At 47.3% G+C, this 16263-nt stretch overlaps 1 protein-coding gene across 1 annotated transcript in view; it reads left to right on the top strand.

Annotated features, from left to right (window-relative positions):
• LOC311347887 (inactive phospholipase C-like protein 2) overlaps positions 1-16263 on the top strand; it is a 76535-nt gene that overhangs the window by 29801 nt on the left and 30471 nt on the right. The window contains exon 2 of the mRNA XM_084470021.1: positions 11240-13723. Within this exon, the coding sequence (XP_084326147.1) occupies positions 11240-13723 (2484 nt within the window). The remainder of the gene's footprint in view (positions 1-11239; positions 13724-16263) is intronic.

Genomic DNA, 16263 nt, shown 5'->3' with positions numbered 1-16263 from the left:
TACTGTTGTGTTTCATACCTATAGGCTCAACGGCACTGAGGGCTTAATGCTATACTACCTGTGTGTGTGTGTGTGTGTGTGTGTGTGTGTGTGCCCGTGTGTGTGTGTGTCTGATTGCTTTTCTCCATAGCTGCGTTTAATCATTCCTCATCAGAAGTCATTTCACATGAATCACTGTATCTTACAGTGAGAGGTGCAGGCTAAATGCCAAGGAGATGTTCGGTAAGGGATGGGTGGGGACAGGGGAAAGGGGAAGGTGGGGGGGGGGGGGGGGGTTGACATTTGCTGTTAGTCGCGGACTCTCATTCTTCCCCAGCCTCTGTGGGCTGCTGATAAACAAGACACTTCGACGCTCTGACACTGAGGTGCCCCGGCACACAGTGGCGTCAGGCAATAGGCTATTGTTGAAGATTAGATAACATCACTTAGTGTAGTGCAGCTGATCTCTGCTATGAAGTAAGTTAAGGTAGAGATGAGGTAAGGTAATGCTACAGAACAGATCAGGTATAGGGTAATGAAAGGAAAGGGATATAAAGGAACAGCGCTGGTCTAAAGTAAGTTTCGGTGGTTATTAAGTTAAGATGAGGTAAGGTAATACAACACAACAGATCAGGTATATGGTAAGGAAAGGAAATGAATCAAATATAACAGATCTGATATAAAGCAAGCGAAGATAAGGTGTTCAGTGAAGGTGAGGCGAGGTAATAAACAGAACAGATCAGGTATAAGGTAAGGAAAGGGACAACCACACAAAATACAGGTGATACAACATGACATAATCGAACATAACATACAGTCATGAGGGGGCCACAACAGTGGTCGTACAATGTATGTAGCAGGCAACCTAGGGGAGCAAAAGAAACAAAGTCAACGGAAACGTAAGATGCTAAAAAAAACAACAACATTGGGTCTCGTTAAAAATAGTCGCAGTTCTAAGAGAGTGTGTGTCTTCTCTCCACAGCGTGTTAACCTTCAGCACAAAGTCAGCCGTCCTTGTACTGCTTTGTGTGGGGGTGCGGGGTCCGTACGTCTGTCTGTCTCCCCCCGTACACACACTGTGTGTCCACCCACCCCTCACCAGCCGCACGTGTGCAGCCCCACGTCAGCCGGCCGCGCACACATGCTTGTGCGCTTGTGCCTGTGTGCGTATATGTGTATGTGTTGTTGTTTTTTTGCCGTACCCAGGCTACATTCCTCCGCAGCGCCGTCTCCCCATCATCCACCCACCTCCTCCCCCATTCTATCTATCCCCCCCCCACTCCCCACTCCCCCCTCTCCCCCCCTCCCCCAAGCCCCTAGCTAGCAGACAATTCATTGTGACCGGCTGGAGAACAGCTGCCTGTGTCGGATGATACCGCGGCGGTGATGGATCATTTCCACCCGCCTCCCCTCCTCCCCGCCCCCCCCCCCCCCCCCCACCTCCCGCGCGGGTAGGAGGGAGGGCCACGCCGCCACGGCTGGTGTGGCCTTTAATTGTTTCACCCGTATCAATCTCATGTCTTCATCACCGCTGCCAGGGCGAGCGGCAATAGGAGAGAGAGGGAGAGAGAGAGAGGGAGGGAGGGAGGGAGGGAGGGGGGGGGGGGTGGTGGTGGGGGGGAGGGGGGGGAAGGGTAAAGGCAAGACAATGAGGGGAAGGGAGGAAATGGAATTAAAGCAGGGTTGCAATAAAACAAAAGAGGGACGGCTAAGGTTACGTGTTGGAGGGCACCAGAGCCGGTAATGGAGAACAAATGAGAGAGAGAGAGAGAGAGAGAGAGTGAGAGAGAGATATGTTAATTCAACATAGCGCTCCTCTTTTCCATAGATCCGGGCAAACATGCTCAGCATTAGCAAACAAACACTTGCACACACACACACACACACACACACACACACACACACACACACACACACACACACACACACACCTAGATAAGGATGCGGAGTGATAGTGAAGCCAGGAATGTGAGACCAAAATGCTGTTTTATGTATAGCCTGCCCCCAAAGGGGTTTGGATCCCAACGTCTTTTAATAACTTTAAGACCACCCACCACAACCCACCACCCAGAAATCCTATGTGCCCAGAGGTGAAGACCACGTGTGGCTGCATCACCCCTCACGCACGCACGCACGCACGCACGCACGCACGCACGCACGCACGCACACACACACACACACTGGCCTGTCCCCGCTGTGTCAATAATGAACAAATACATTAGATTAATGGATTGCCAAATCACACACAAGCGAGTGTTACATTCTCTCACACACAAATGCACACACACACGCACGCACACACACACACACACACACACAAACACACGCAACCACACACACATCGAGGTACACAGGCAAACCGCGAACGTGAGCCCGAGCAAGGTCATTATAACCTTCAAATACCCTAAAAGAGAGGCGAACGGGACAGAACACAACCAACTGCCGGCAGGCTTGACTCAATCAAGGTCTCCCCGTTTTTCCCTTTCTCTCTTTTAACACTCTCTCGCTCTCGTTCTCTCTGTCTCTCTCTCTCTCTCTCTTTCATGCTCTTTCTCTCTCCCTCTCTCTCTCTCTCTCTTGTTCTGTGTCATCCCGGGGATTACACCATCATTACTCAAATTCAGCTTTTCTGCGGCTTTGTGGACGCGGTGCGCGGTGTGCCCGGGCAGACAATCCCCGCAGAGTGAGCGCGGCGGCGGCGGTGGCCTGAGGGGGTGTTGAGTGGACAGGTGCAGAGGTGAACTGGACTAGAGAGACAAGGACAGTGATTAGAGCTCCATGCAAGGACCGTGACTCACTCTCCCCCCGCGCTCTCGATCTCTCTCTCTCTAACTCCCTCCCTCTCTCTCTCTCTCTCCCTCTCTCCCTCTCTCTCTAACTCTCTCTAACTCTCCCTGCGCTTTTTAAGCGAGAGGAGAACGTAGCAGTAGAAGATAGATATAAATCAATGATAATTACAGCAGCCTTTTCATGCAAACATGTGGAGAGCCGAAGGGGAGGGGCTTAAGAGGCTGCAGGGGCGCTGACCCCTTGCTATAGGCGCAGGAGTGGTGGGGGGGGGGGTCAATGGAGGTAGGGGCCACTTAACCCCGGAGGAAACAAAAGAAAGATGTGTAGTTGCTCCGCCCGCGAAGACACACACACACACACACACACACACACACACACACCCCGACACTGCACACAAGAGAGCGCACATGACATAGGGACATATTAAGTGCAGTGTGATGCACATCAATGCATGTTTGCAGTGCACATCCTTGGCCACCGCAAGGTTCCTTGGAGATGAGGGTGTGTGTGTGTGAGATAATTGGCCCCAGAGGGAGATGCAGAGGTGTGGCGGGCGGCAGAGAAAACAACCGAAGAGAAGCACTGGCTTACGCATGGGAGAGATAGGTTTGTGTGTGGGTGTGTCCCTGTGTGTGTGTGGGTGTGTCCCTGTGTGTGTGTGTGTGTGTGTGTGTGTGTGTCTGTTTGTGTGTGTATCTGTCTGTGTGAGTGAGAGGGGTCTGCATATGAAAGTTTTGAGCACACACACGCACGCACGCATGTGTGTTTGTGTGTTTGTGTGTTTGTGTGTGTGTGCGTGTGTGCGTGCGTGCGTGCGTGCGTGCGTGTGTGCCTGCGCACGCCACATCCCAGTGGATTGAGATTCAGGTTTAGGACGACTTTTTGATTTACGACCTCAGTCGACTTCCCCGGACAAGCCCTGACGCGTCCAACCCCCCCGTACGTATCGACCGTACCTCCCCCCCCCCCCCCCCCCCCCGACGGCCAGCCAGAGTGAACGGAGCCCCTAACAGCAGCCTCCGTGTTACGACGGAGGCTGGGGCGGGACGGTGTTCCCGACCTACCCGGGAACGCTTCCACCGCTCCGACCTACCCCGGGAACGCCCCCACCGCTCCCCACTCCCCTCCTGCTCACACTGCCGCCTTCCTCTGGTCGCTGCGGCGGGGGACGGCCTAGGGCGGGGACGATATGGAACAACCATTTATTATCACCATAATTATGGGGAATTTTACACAATATCGATTTTTATATATATTTATATATATAGCACAATGTCATTACGTTGAAGTAATATGGACATTTAAAAAACGGTATGTGACTGTGATTAGTTTTAGCACCCATGCCATCGTTTACTACCTCAAGCGACAACACAATGGTTGCTTTTGAAATAGCGTTGAAATGGTCGGTAATTGAGCGATCGCAGAATCCCTGAATGCAGTGATTGGCCAATCAGAATTGGGTATTAATCAAACCCGTGCAATAAAGGATAATATTGAATCTTTGCTCCACCCTTACAATAATCATTAGGGAGTGGGAGATGTGCGGGGGAGTAATGGGTGGGTTTCAGAGTGATGCAGTGTGGCTTATTATCAACCTTCCCCCCTTATTGTCTGTGGCACAAAGGGGACGCAAACATCAAAATGGGAATTGATTTTCAAGGCGTACACACACACACACACACACACACACACACACACACACACACACACACACACACACACACACACACACACACACACACACACACACAATGGACCACCTGGCTATCTGCATTTCACATAGGAGAGCACACATGCACAGGTCAGTTTGAGAACAGAGAGAGACACACACACACACACACACACACATACACAAACAAACACTGAATGTGTCTCTGTGTGCCTGCATGCGTGTATAGGTGTGATTGAGTGTGTGTGTGTGTGTCTGTGTGTGTGTGTGTGTGTGCAGGACCATTGTCCTCCTCTCAGGGTCACCGTGCTGTGTAGACACCCTGATAAGATGTTGGTGGTGGATCGTCTTTCTTAGCGCCCAGAGGGTCAGAGTCGCTCCTGAAGTGAGCCTATGTACTGAATCCCATTTTCAATCAGGAATAGTTTGAATTAAATCGTGACATCAAGAATCAAACGCGAATCAAAACGGGAGATACCCAAGGATTCACACCACTGTGTAGCACGCTTTTAATCCAAAACTGATTCAGATTCAGGTGTCACTCAGGCGCAATGCAGGGCTTAGCGCGTCTTGCTCAAGGAGGATGCCCACGAGAGGTCGTTGGGAACTCAAACCCAGTGCATTTCGAACACCCGAGGCCATCCATTAGAAATGCCACACACACACCCACTCACTCACTCACCCACTCACTCACTCACTGACTCACCAACCCACTCACCCACCCACCAACTCACTCACTCACTTAACGCACACACATATAACACACACACACACACACACACACACACACACAAATAGACCAATGTGCTCCACTCTCCACTCCACGCTGGCCAGGGGGAGCAGTGAGGGAAGGGCTGATAATAAGTGGTGGTGAACTGACAATGGTAAGTGTATTGTAGTCAGTAATGTGACGGCCAGAGAATAGGATAAGCCCAGCAAATCGATGAAAGCCACATTACTCCCCAGCATTGGCAGCGGTGATGGATTCCTTTTATTATTGCATCATCCCGAACATTGACAGGCGGCAGCCAGACGTCTGTTTTTTCTAACTCTCCCCGGCTCTCCTTCTCTCTGGTTATCTTATTCTGTTGTTTGTCTCCCTGCCTCCTCTCCTCTTTGTGTTTCTTCCCCTCGTCCACACCTCCTAGAAGTCCTTTTTGTTTGCCTTATCGCACACATTCATTTACCTCATCTTCTCTTTCTCTCCTTCTCTCGCTCTCTCTTCCTCCTCCACCTATTGATTGGCAGTTGACTATCTCACATCCCTGTCTTATCCCTGTCCCCACAGACTATACTAGACTATACTATATTTGATTGTACTATACTGTGTTGTATATACTATACGATATTTAAGTTAATTCTTAATTATTGTTGAACTGCGCTGAACTGTACTGTACTATACTGTATTGTACTATAGTGTATACTGTATGCCATACACATACAGTATACAATATACGATATTGTATTGAACTTTACTATATTGTACTACAGTGTATATCTTTATCGCACCAAAGTGTATTGTGCTATACTATTTATTTATTTATGGTTTATTTGATAGGGACAGATACAGTGTACATAGACAAACTGAGAACAGCTATCCAATGCAAGTATCATAGTGCTTATAGCGGATGCTAATTTGCAACACCCGTCCCTAGCAGGGCTTTTGTGGAAAAAAAAAGAGATTCAAAAAACAAAACAATTAGGTGAAAATAAAGTTAAACACAGTACAGCGAGGTGCAATGAAGCACAAGGTAAGACGAAGATAAACTAAGTACAACATAGTAGTAACATAGTTACAGACAATTGAGTACAAGTTTGTTGCTGAATTAACCAGGATTTGGTAGCTCTCTTAAAAATGTTGAAATTTGCAGGAAATTTGCAGTGATCAGGTAGCGAGTTCAAGGACTTTGCTCCTTTCACAGAAAAAGCTGTCTGAGCGAAAGATGTTTTGCAGAATGAAACTTTACAGTTGCCACTTGAAGCTGATCTGGTGGATCTGCTGCAGCTCTGTAGTCTCTTAATGTATTTACAGAGAGGCTGAGGAGCAAGTCTATTTAAACATTTAAACACAAGCTTTACCTAGTCGAAATCAATAAAGTTTGCAAAACGAATGTTGTATTTACTTAAGCTGCGGCAATGATGGTACCTAATTTGCTTTTTGTCCATGATTTTCAGAGCCTGATTGTAGAGGCACTCTATGGATTTAATTACTGACTGTTTGGCCTTGGACCAGGTAGCTAAACCATAGGACAGATCTGAAAGTGTCATTGAGTTTAAGAACAGCGAGGCACATTCAAATGTCAAGCAATTTCTTTCCATCTTGAAACCGCTAAGGTTTGCCTTAATCATTTTACAAATCTTTTTAGCGTGACTATTTAAATTGAACTGACTAAGCTTTTGGTCAGCTTATCTGCAACAGCATCACAGGTTTTGCCGGATACATGGACAACTGTATCAGCATACATCTGAAGACCTGTACCAGGGCATATTTCTGGCAAGTGGTTGATATACAAACTGAAAAGGATGGGACCCAAGACAGTTCCTTGCAGGATTCCTGTTCCAATTACGCAAGAAGCAGACTTTGATGTTATTAATCACAACACACTGTTCAAATACGATCCATTAAATATGAGTCAAACCACGATAGAGACCGTTTTGACTATATCGTACAACTGTATCTGTTCTCTATTGTACACATTTCCCTACACTATACTCTACTATTATACTGTATCGTACTGGCGTATACTGTATTGTCCCAGGCCTACGCTACATCATGTATGCCGGCTACATTATACATGATGTATGCCGGCTACATTATACATGGCAACAGTGCTGCAGCAACCTGTTGCATGATTGTGAGTGAAGTCAGCCTGGAGCTCCAGCAGCAGCAGCAGGGGGATTCAGATGTCAGTCCACGTAATGAGCTCCCAACGCGGGGAGCAGTGGCGTCGCAGCCCGCGGGGGGGGGGGGGGCTGCTGGAGTCTGGCCTCGTGTCCAGCCAATCACAGCCCACTGAGCTGTGAGATCCTCCCGGGCAGGCAGGACCTCTCTTTGGCCTCGCTGTGGCCAAAGATGCCCGAATAGTTTGCGCGTGAGTGTGTTTGTGTGTGGGAGTTTTCTTAAATAAAAATGTGTACATAGAAACAAAAACAAAAAAAAACAGATTTCGTCTCACTTCACTTTTATTTTTTTACGCCGAGTGTTTTGGTGTGAATAGGCTGTTTGTTCTTGATGAAATGCTGAATGGCATGTTGAGATGTAGTCGCGGCAGCGTTAAAGCGCTTGGGTTTCTAGCGCTTTCGGAAAAGATGTTTGTTTTGGCTTTTATGGTAATGTAGTCAGCCATGACTGAATATTCACACACACACACACACACACACTCACACTCACACTCTCTCACACTCTCTCTGACACATACACACAAACACACACACACACACACACGCACACACACACACACACACACACAGATCCATAAACACACACGCCTACAAACACACACACCATTCACTCTTCTGTGTACGTGTGTGTGTGTGAAGAGAGAATGTCATCAAGCCCTGGCTTTGTTCTGCTCCCGTGCCTTGATCCCCCCCCCACCTCCTTCCACCTCCTCCCCCCCCTCCCCCCTCTCCTCTCCTCCCTCTCCTCCCCATATCTCCCGCACCAGCGGCTCATTCAGCGATTCCACAATACCCCACTGATCCTATTCCAGCTCTATGGGCAAGACTCCCCAAAGCCGCGCCTGGCTTCCTTCCCTCCTCGGAGAACAGTATTACCACAACAGTATCTATGAGGCTGGGGAGCGTGCGGTTTAGTGAGTGACTCAGCCGAGCGGTCGAGGGGGTTGTGGGTGTGAGGTGGGTGTTTTGGTTTTTTTTCCTCCCCACTGGATGAAGCTCTTTTTTTCGCAGTCCCACAGGAAGAGATGGTCAGGCCCTGGGGTGGGGGTGGGGGTAGGGGTGGTGGAGAGCTGGATGGGGGGCGGGGGGCGGGGGGAGTCCTCCAATTATACATGATTTCTTGCAGCAGGCCCAACAAGCCCATTAACCCGCAGCGTGTGAACTTTGAACCCTTCTCGCTGCTACGTTGCCCATCTATCCATCCGTCCTGCTAAATGGTTCCATACAGAAGACGGTGCTTTTTAACATATAACATGTATCTATATACATATTCGTGGTTACTGCTGACAACTGAAGTGTATGTGAAGAAAACACATTATGTCATTCAATATTTTTATACCAATTTACACATTTGATGGTCCGTGTCACCTGGATTCAGTGTGATGCTCCATCTCCATGTTGGAAGGGGGTGGAGGGGGGGGGGGGGGGGGGGCAATGATAAGAAATGAAAAGATTGTGAGTGTGACGATAAGTTGACGAAAAGAGTAGTAGATTAAGGAAGGGAGTGAAGAGGGTCAAATAATAAGGGAAAAGGAGTGGAAGCAACCCAATCAGGACTGATGAGTGAAGAGTCGGGTCTATTAGTGCAACTACTCACTCCTATCGGCACCACATGACTGAATCAATGCCAGCATTCAAGTCCCGTCGTGAGAAGAGAACGATCAATGATCATTCTCCTGGAATGTGACCTGCTCTGGGCAACATGGCCGCTTGGTTTTGATTAAGGGTCCAGATCTCTGGCAACAGTTTGATGCCCGTGTGAGATTGCCAGCTAATTACGACCACCTGCTAATGAAACACATGGTTACCCTTTGCACCCGTTGACCTCTTGCTGGTAACTGCACTTCCCCATGGAGGGTCTGGAAACAATCACGCTGACCAGATCCCTTCCTTCTCTGTCCTCCCTTCCGCCCCACAAACAAGCTGCTTTCTTTGTGCCACAGAATTCCTCTCGGTATAATTCCTACAACGTGATGTACGGCAACACCCACACAACACATGCAATACGAGAGCTCTTTTTTAGCCCCAGGATATGCCAACTTGAGCCTCCTGATGACTAAGAGTCATCACTGGGAGGAGAGAAGTGGGGTGGATTGTGTAGGGGGCAATGATTATGCTGGTGCTGGTAAGGGTTGGACAGTATTTTGGGATACACGGGGAGTGTTGATTGGCTGCAGAACAACAGCAGCCAGCCCACATGAAATTAGCCATGACGCATGGGCTTTGGTCCAGCAGTCCTCTCAGCCGTGTCTGATGTGGTTGACACGTTATTTTTCTTGCCCTGAATTAACTGTTGCAAGAGTCACAGGATGATGTTCATGTTCCAGCTGAACCAACAGAACATATTCTTCTGGGCTCAGAGTTGGCTTATATTTTTACAGTTTATACAGGATCCATGGCAACTTCTCAAACAACTGCATGGCATGCAAAAAAATAATATTTCTCAGAGAGGGGAGAAAATAGACTTGTGGGAATGATTGCAGCTCTTGTATCGCCTGTGGTCCCTTTGTGTGTGCCCTGGTGATACTTACGACCATTATTACGGTTCAGTCGACTGCTTTATTACCTGGTGTGTGTTGACCTGTTCATCTGGGTGGTCCCCTGCCCCTCTAGACCAGAGCACACCCCATCGAGAGGATAAACCATCAAGAACATGTTTGAGAATCCCCAAACAAAAATATATTACGGGTGCCAAAGGTTGTCCAAAGCAGTAGCGGCATTTGTCTGACAACTATTGGATTGTTGGTTCTAGTCAAATAGGAGAGAGAGAGGTCGTCAAACAAGGGCACAAAGGGAGACAGATGATTGTGTCATTTTCGGGCTTGGTGGCAAGTGGTGCTCGTTAATCTTGATGAGTGGTCTTGTGGCATCTCCCCCTGGCCATAAGCTGCAAGACGGATGACCCGAAAAGGGGGTTTTCAGGAACCACGCCCTGAAGGAGAATAATCAGGGCCTGCATAGATGGGGGTTGTCTAATAGGTCAGGCGAACACGTGTCCCTACTACTACACCACACTGTTCAATTTTGGCAGAGAGATTTCACTTGATCTCAGCACTGGAGTGAAAGCATTCAAGGGCTGACACAGTTCAACATCAAGCTTGGTTCCTCAGATGAGACCACCCTTCCCACGCACACTTCAAGTCACAGTGGCACGATGTGTGACATGATGTGTCATGAATACATTTTCATAAGGGGTCCTATTGTTTTCTGACGTGATGCTTGCTTATTGAATTTGTCATTCATTCAATTAACTTTAAATAGGTCGATACAAATGTTGAAGTCTTGGAAACATTTACTTGGAGCAATTGGGTAATGTGAAGCAAGGCCTTAACTTTGAACTTAAAAACAACTATTGAGACTAAAGCCAAACCAATGTAGTGTTTGGTTTTTGGCTGGATTATAAAGTAAAATAATCAGATATATGCCAAAACATATGGCATAGGTTATAGGACTATTGTCCTGTGAGAACATGAAATGTGAAATTAATAAAACTAGAGTTAGAGGGGAGGTTTTACCGGAAATATTGTTGTGTCACCAAAAGCATTGCATGGGGTCATTCAACATGTGTGTGTTGTTGCTCAATAAAGAGGGGCTCCACTTTAGACTGAAAAACAAGATTGTTTATAAACTGGAACATTATCACTGTGTGTTGAAAGGCGCTTAATATAGAACTGTATTGTTCAGAATTCATGCATTTAGCACCAAATGAGTGGAGAGCAAATATATGTTTCATATCCTATGGAAGATAGCATGGATTCAAGGTGTTTAGGACAGAGCTATAGTTGTACATTTTCTGGTGATTGGTGATATTTATGTATATTCTTTGTACAGTTTAAAGTCTGTCATTAAACAACCTCTTTCCTCTTTGTCTCCCTACCCCACCCCCGGTTCTCTTTTCAGGATGGCTCCAAGCAGAGGCAAGTAAGGAAGAAGACTGTCTCCTTCAGCTCCATGCCGAATGACCGAAAGATCAGCAGCACGGCCGCCTGCATGGCCTTCATGATGGAGGGCTGCGAGATGAAGAAAGTGCGCTCCAATTCGCGCATGTACAACCGCTACTTCCTGTTGGACCCGGACATGCATTGGCTGCGCTGGGAGCCCTCCAAGAAAGACTCAGATAAGGCCAAACTGGAGATCAAGAGCATTAAAGAGGTGCGCCTTGGGAAGAAGACGCCGGTGTTGCGCAGCAATGGTCTTTCGGATCAGTTCCCTGACGAGTGTGCTTTCTCTATAATCTACGGAGATAACTACGAGTCACTAGACCTGGTGGGCAGCACTGCAGACGTTGTCAGCACGTGGGTGATGGGGCTGAGATACTTGGTGTCGTATGGCAGGCACCCTGTGGACATGGTGGAACAAAGCCAGCCTAGCCTGCGAACGTCCTGGATCGGCTCTGTGTTTGAGCTCGCGGATATGGAGAAGGACGGCCACATAGACCTGTTCCGTGCAACTCAGATCATTAAAGGCCTCAACCCAGGCATGAAAGAGTCCAGGATAGAACTCAAGTTCAAGGAGCTCCAGAAGGCTAAAGACCAATATGGAGAAGATATTAACATGGACACATTTGTGGAGGCCTATTGTGAGCTTTGCACGCGTCCAGAGATTTTTTTCTTGCTGGTGCAGTTCTCCAGTAATAAGGAGTATTTGGACAGTAAGGACTTAATGCTGTTTGTGGAGGTGGAGCAGGGAGTGGAGGGCGTGAACGAAGACATGTGCAGGGAAATTGTTCAGAAGTTTGAGCCATCCGCTGAAGGCAGGGAGCGAGGCTACCTTTCCATCGACGGTTTCACCCACTACCTCCTTTCCTCCGAGTGCCACATCTTTGATCCCCAGCACAAGCGTGTGTGCCAGGACATGACCCAACCTTTATCCCACTACTACATCAACTCTTCACACAATGCGTCCCTTCTCGAAGACCACTTCTGGGGCTCCTCAGACATAAGCAGCTACATCCGAGCACTGCGGATGGGCTGCCGTAGCCTGGAGGTCATCGTATGGGACGGACCGGATAATGAACCAGTGGTGTACGTGGGGAGCTCCGTCGCCTCTCAGCTGGCTTTCTCTAAGGTGCTCGACATCATCAACCAGTATGCTTTCGAGAGCTCTGAGTATCCGCTGATCCTTTGCTTGGTGACACACTGTTGCATCCACCAGCAGAGGGTCATTGCCCAGCACATAAAGAAGATCCTCGGGGACAAGCTGTATGTAGACCTTCCCAGCAAAGAGGAGATTTACCTGCCCTCCCCAGAAAAACTCAGAGGGAAAATCCTAATCAAGGGTAAAAGGCTACCTGCCAGCTGTACTGAGTCCGAAGGGGACGTGACAGATGAGGAGGAGGGTCTAGAGATGTCCCGGAGGTTAGGGGCCAATGAGAAGGACCAGCTAAATGGCTTGGGCAGGAGACTCAGGCTTTGTCGGGAGCTGTCTGACCTTGTTTCCCTCTGTAAGTCAGTTCAGTTCAGGGACTTTGACATATCCAAGAAAGAACAGAAATACTGGGAAATATGCTCTTTCAACGAGGTGGACGCAAACAGGTTTGCCAATGAATTCCCAGAGGATTTTGTTTGCTATAACAAGCGCTTTCTCTCCAGGATATACCCCACACCCATGCGGATCGATGCGAGCAACATAAACCCCCAGGACTTCTGGAAATGTGGCTGCCAGATTGTGGCCATGAACTACCAGACCCCCGGCCTGATGATGGACCTGAACCTGGGCTGGTTCAGACAGAACGGGAACTGCGGCTATGTGCTGCGCCCGGCCATCATGAGGGAGGAGGTGTCCTACTTCAGTGCAAACGCCCGGGACTCCCTCCCGGGGGTGTCTGCCCAGCTTCTCCACATCAAGGTCATCAGCGGGCAGAACCTGCCCAAGCCCCGCGGCTCCGCTGCCAAGGGCGACGTGGTGGAGCCTTACATCTACGCCGAGATCCACGGCATCCCCGCCGACTGTGCCGAGCAGAGGACGAAAACCGTGTCCCAGAACGGCGACAACCCAGTTTTTGACGAGAGCTTCGAGTTTCAGATTAATTTGCCCGAACTGGCCGCGCTGCGCTTCGTGGTGCTGGACGACGACTACATCGGAGACGAGTTCATCGGCCAGTACACCATCCCGTTCGAGTGTCTGCAGCCCGGCTACAGACACGTGCCCCTGCAGTCTCTGACAGGGGAGTTTCTGGCCAACACCACCTTGTTTGTTCACATTGCCATCACCAATAGACGGGGAGGAGGCAAGGCCCATAAGAGGGGACTATCTGTGAGGAAGGGGCGTAAGACCCGGGAGTACACCTCCACCAAGACCACGGGCATCAAGGTCGTGGATGAGCTCTTCAGAGCCTCCACCCAGCCGCTCCGGGAGGCCACGGACCTGAGGGAGAACGTGCAGGTAATGGATCCTTTTGAAAAAAATGATTACTAAATCGTCACAAGTAGGACCTTTTTATTGAGTAGTGGTACAACGGTTCAAGTGAAACACAGTTCGGATCGTTTCCTGTTTTTTTTTCGGTTTTTCCAGTCCAGATTTTCCGTATTGTTACCTTAATTACACTAACATCAGTGTCTGCCCTCACATAAAAGAATATAATATTTATACTATTGTATATCTCTCATTAAAAACACTTTTACTGAAAATTAAGTATCACACAAAATAAACAAATATGCCAATAAAGTGCAAAAATCATAGCCATGTTGCCCTATTTAAATTATATTAGGTTAGAGTTAGTTATTTGTTTAGGTTTAGTCCCCACCTGCTTTGCTCCTTTCCCATTCGCCATGAATTTGGATGGTGTGCCATCAACGCTCAGCGTGTTGGAAGTGCTCCTACTATTAAAAGATGCGCGACCAGGACGGTGGCTGATTTATCTATCTTTTTTTTTTTCCTAAAGCATTTGTCAAAGCGAATGCAGGGGGATCTACCTACAGGCTGCTCTCCACTCACTCTCTTCCTTACCGCAGTAACAGTTTTTTTCATATTGGAAATTTGCCAAATTGACTGCAGTCTGCAACTTTATGTTCTCAGCACCACAATCACCGATATTATCTGAAGTCTTCATTTATTCAACGCAAACCGTTGCACTCCTATAATTTAGGCATTTCATTAAATCCGTGACACATTTTAAAATGTAAAAGTAATTATTCAAACCTAACTGAAATGCTAGAAAGGTTAAAGTCTGCACTTTCCCTGCAAGTGATGACTTTGGTCAATACAAATGTTTTCTACCCCGGTTACATCGTCGTCCAATAAGTGGCACCTGGGGCACATTTCTGACACTAATGCTAGTCTACAGACTTATTTGACTGTAAATAATTCTATCGTGTTGTGTTCCGCACAAGATTTCACAACATCCTTAAATTGTCAACAACATAAAGTCACCGAAACAATTCCCCATCGTATTTGGAGCATTAAGAACCAAGGGGAACATTTTAAATATTAAACAGACTATTTTTTTCTTTTTGCGGCATTAGCGAATAACAAATCCCTGCTCTGGGTTTATCGGTGTTGTGCTCTCTCTTAAGTGGTCTCTATTAATATTTTCTAGATAAGTGGGGCACTAAAGTCACAACATTGCACAATTAAGGGCGATGATTAGACCATATGCATAGTGTAATCATTAACTTGGCACAATTAGCAGCAGGAGAGAAGTGCGGTTTCCAGGTACTGAGTGGAATCTTGTAAAACCCGGGCCGGGGGAAAGCTGGTGTTTGCCTTGCTTGTGAACGTTAAAAGGCCATTAAGCCTACCGTTTACTAGGGGCACTGGCTATAAGATAAGGTCGAGAAGGCTATGCCATTCTAGACGCCACACAGGCCACATATCATCAGAGGTCTGATTTAGACTGGCAGACTCTTGTCTTGTCTTTCCGTGTGACCGTGTCCAAAATAGAATATCCATTCAGTTGGACTTGAGGACCACTTGATGTTCATTTCCCCCAGCGCTACTAGAAGGAAGTTTTATATATATATATATCTATATATATATATATAGATATATATATATAGATATAAATAGATGTGTGTCTGTGTGTGTGTGTGTGTGTGTGTGTGTGTGTGTGTGTGAATGTGTCATCTTTGGCCTTAGACTTAATGATGACCACATTAAGTATTGGTCATGGTCATGGTTATTTTGTTGGCTTGCTCTGTGTTAACACCCATTTCTTTTTTTATAGCCAATAGCTTTTTTTGGTATTTGTGGGAGTTTAAACTACATTAAGAGTGCAGAATTCATTGTATAAGTACAAGTTGTGAGGAGGGCCGTAGGAGGGCTGGGGGCAGACAGCCATCTGGTAGTTGAGATGATGCGATTGGATGCTGTATGTTTGTCACAATGCTTTATAGTTCACAAGAACTGCCAGCACCACAATACTGTCACTGTGCCTAGCAACTCAATTATCTGTCATTGCACTTCAATGAGCTGAGCACCAGAAAAGTATTTAAAAGAGCTTACAAAAAAATGACAATGCAATTTCTTTATCTGCTGGGAAATACCATAGATTGTATAAAATAAAGGGAAATACATCCCCTCATAGTTTAGGCCAGACGACTATACGAATATTATTGCGGAAGTCTTCAGAACACACAAGTAATTCTGATGTTGAAAAGAGCACATCCACAGTGTGACTTGAATCCCATAATCCCCTGTTCAATAATTGAATTGGTGTTTTTTTTTATGAACAGTTACAGCCTGCAGATATCCCTCTAGATTAACGAGACTTCCGACCACTAATGCGATTTTAAATCTGCTACATTCTACGGATACCCTTTCTGCTAAATCCTGCACTCTTCTGCATAGATTGGCTTTGAATTGGAACAGGCATTTGCACAGCCTGCTTATTTAGTTAGTTTAGTTTGGAGCTTTACGCAGGCTGCAAAAAATGCAGACAGCCAATGATTGACCAACGGAATCATTTTAAGACTCACTGGCAGCTA

This window comes from Micromesistius poutassou, assembly GCF_964030765.1.
Source record: "Micromesistius poutassou genome assembly, chromosome: 1".
In the NCBI taxonomy this organism is placed as follows: domain Eukaryota; kingdom Metazoa; phylum Chordata; class Actinopteri; order Gadiformes; family Gadidae; genus Micromesistius; species Micromesistius poutassou.
This window is presented reverse-complemented; position numbering and strand designations above follow the sequence as displayed.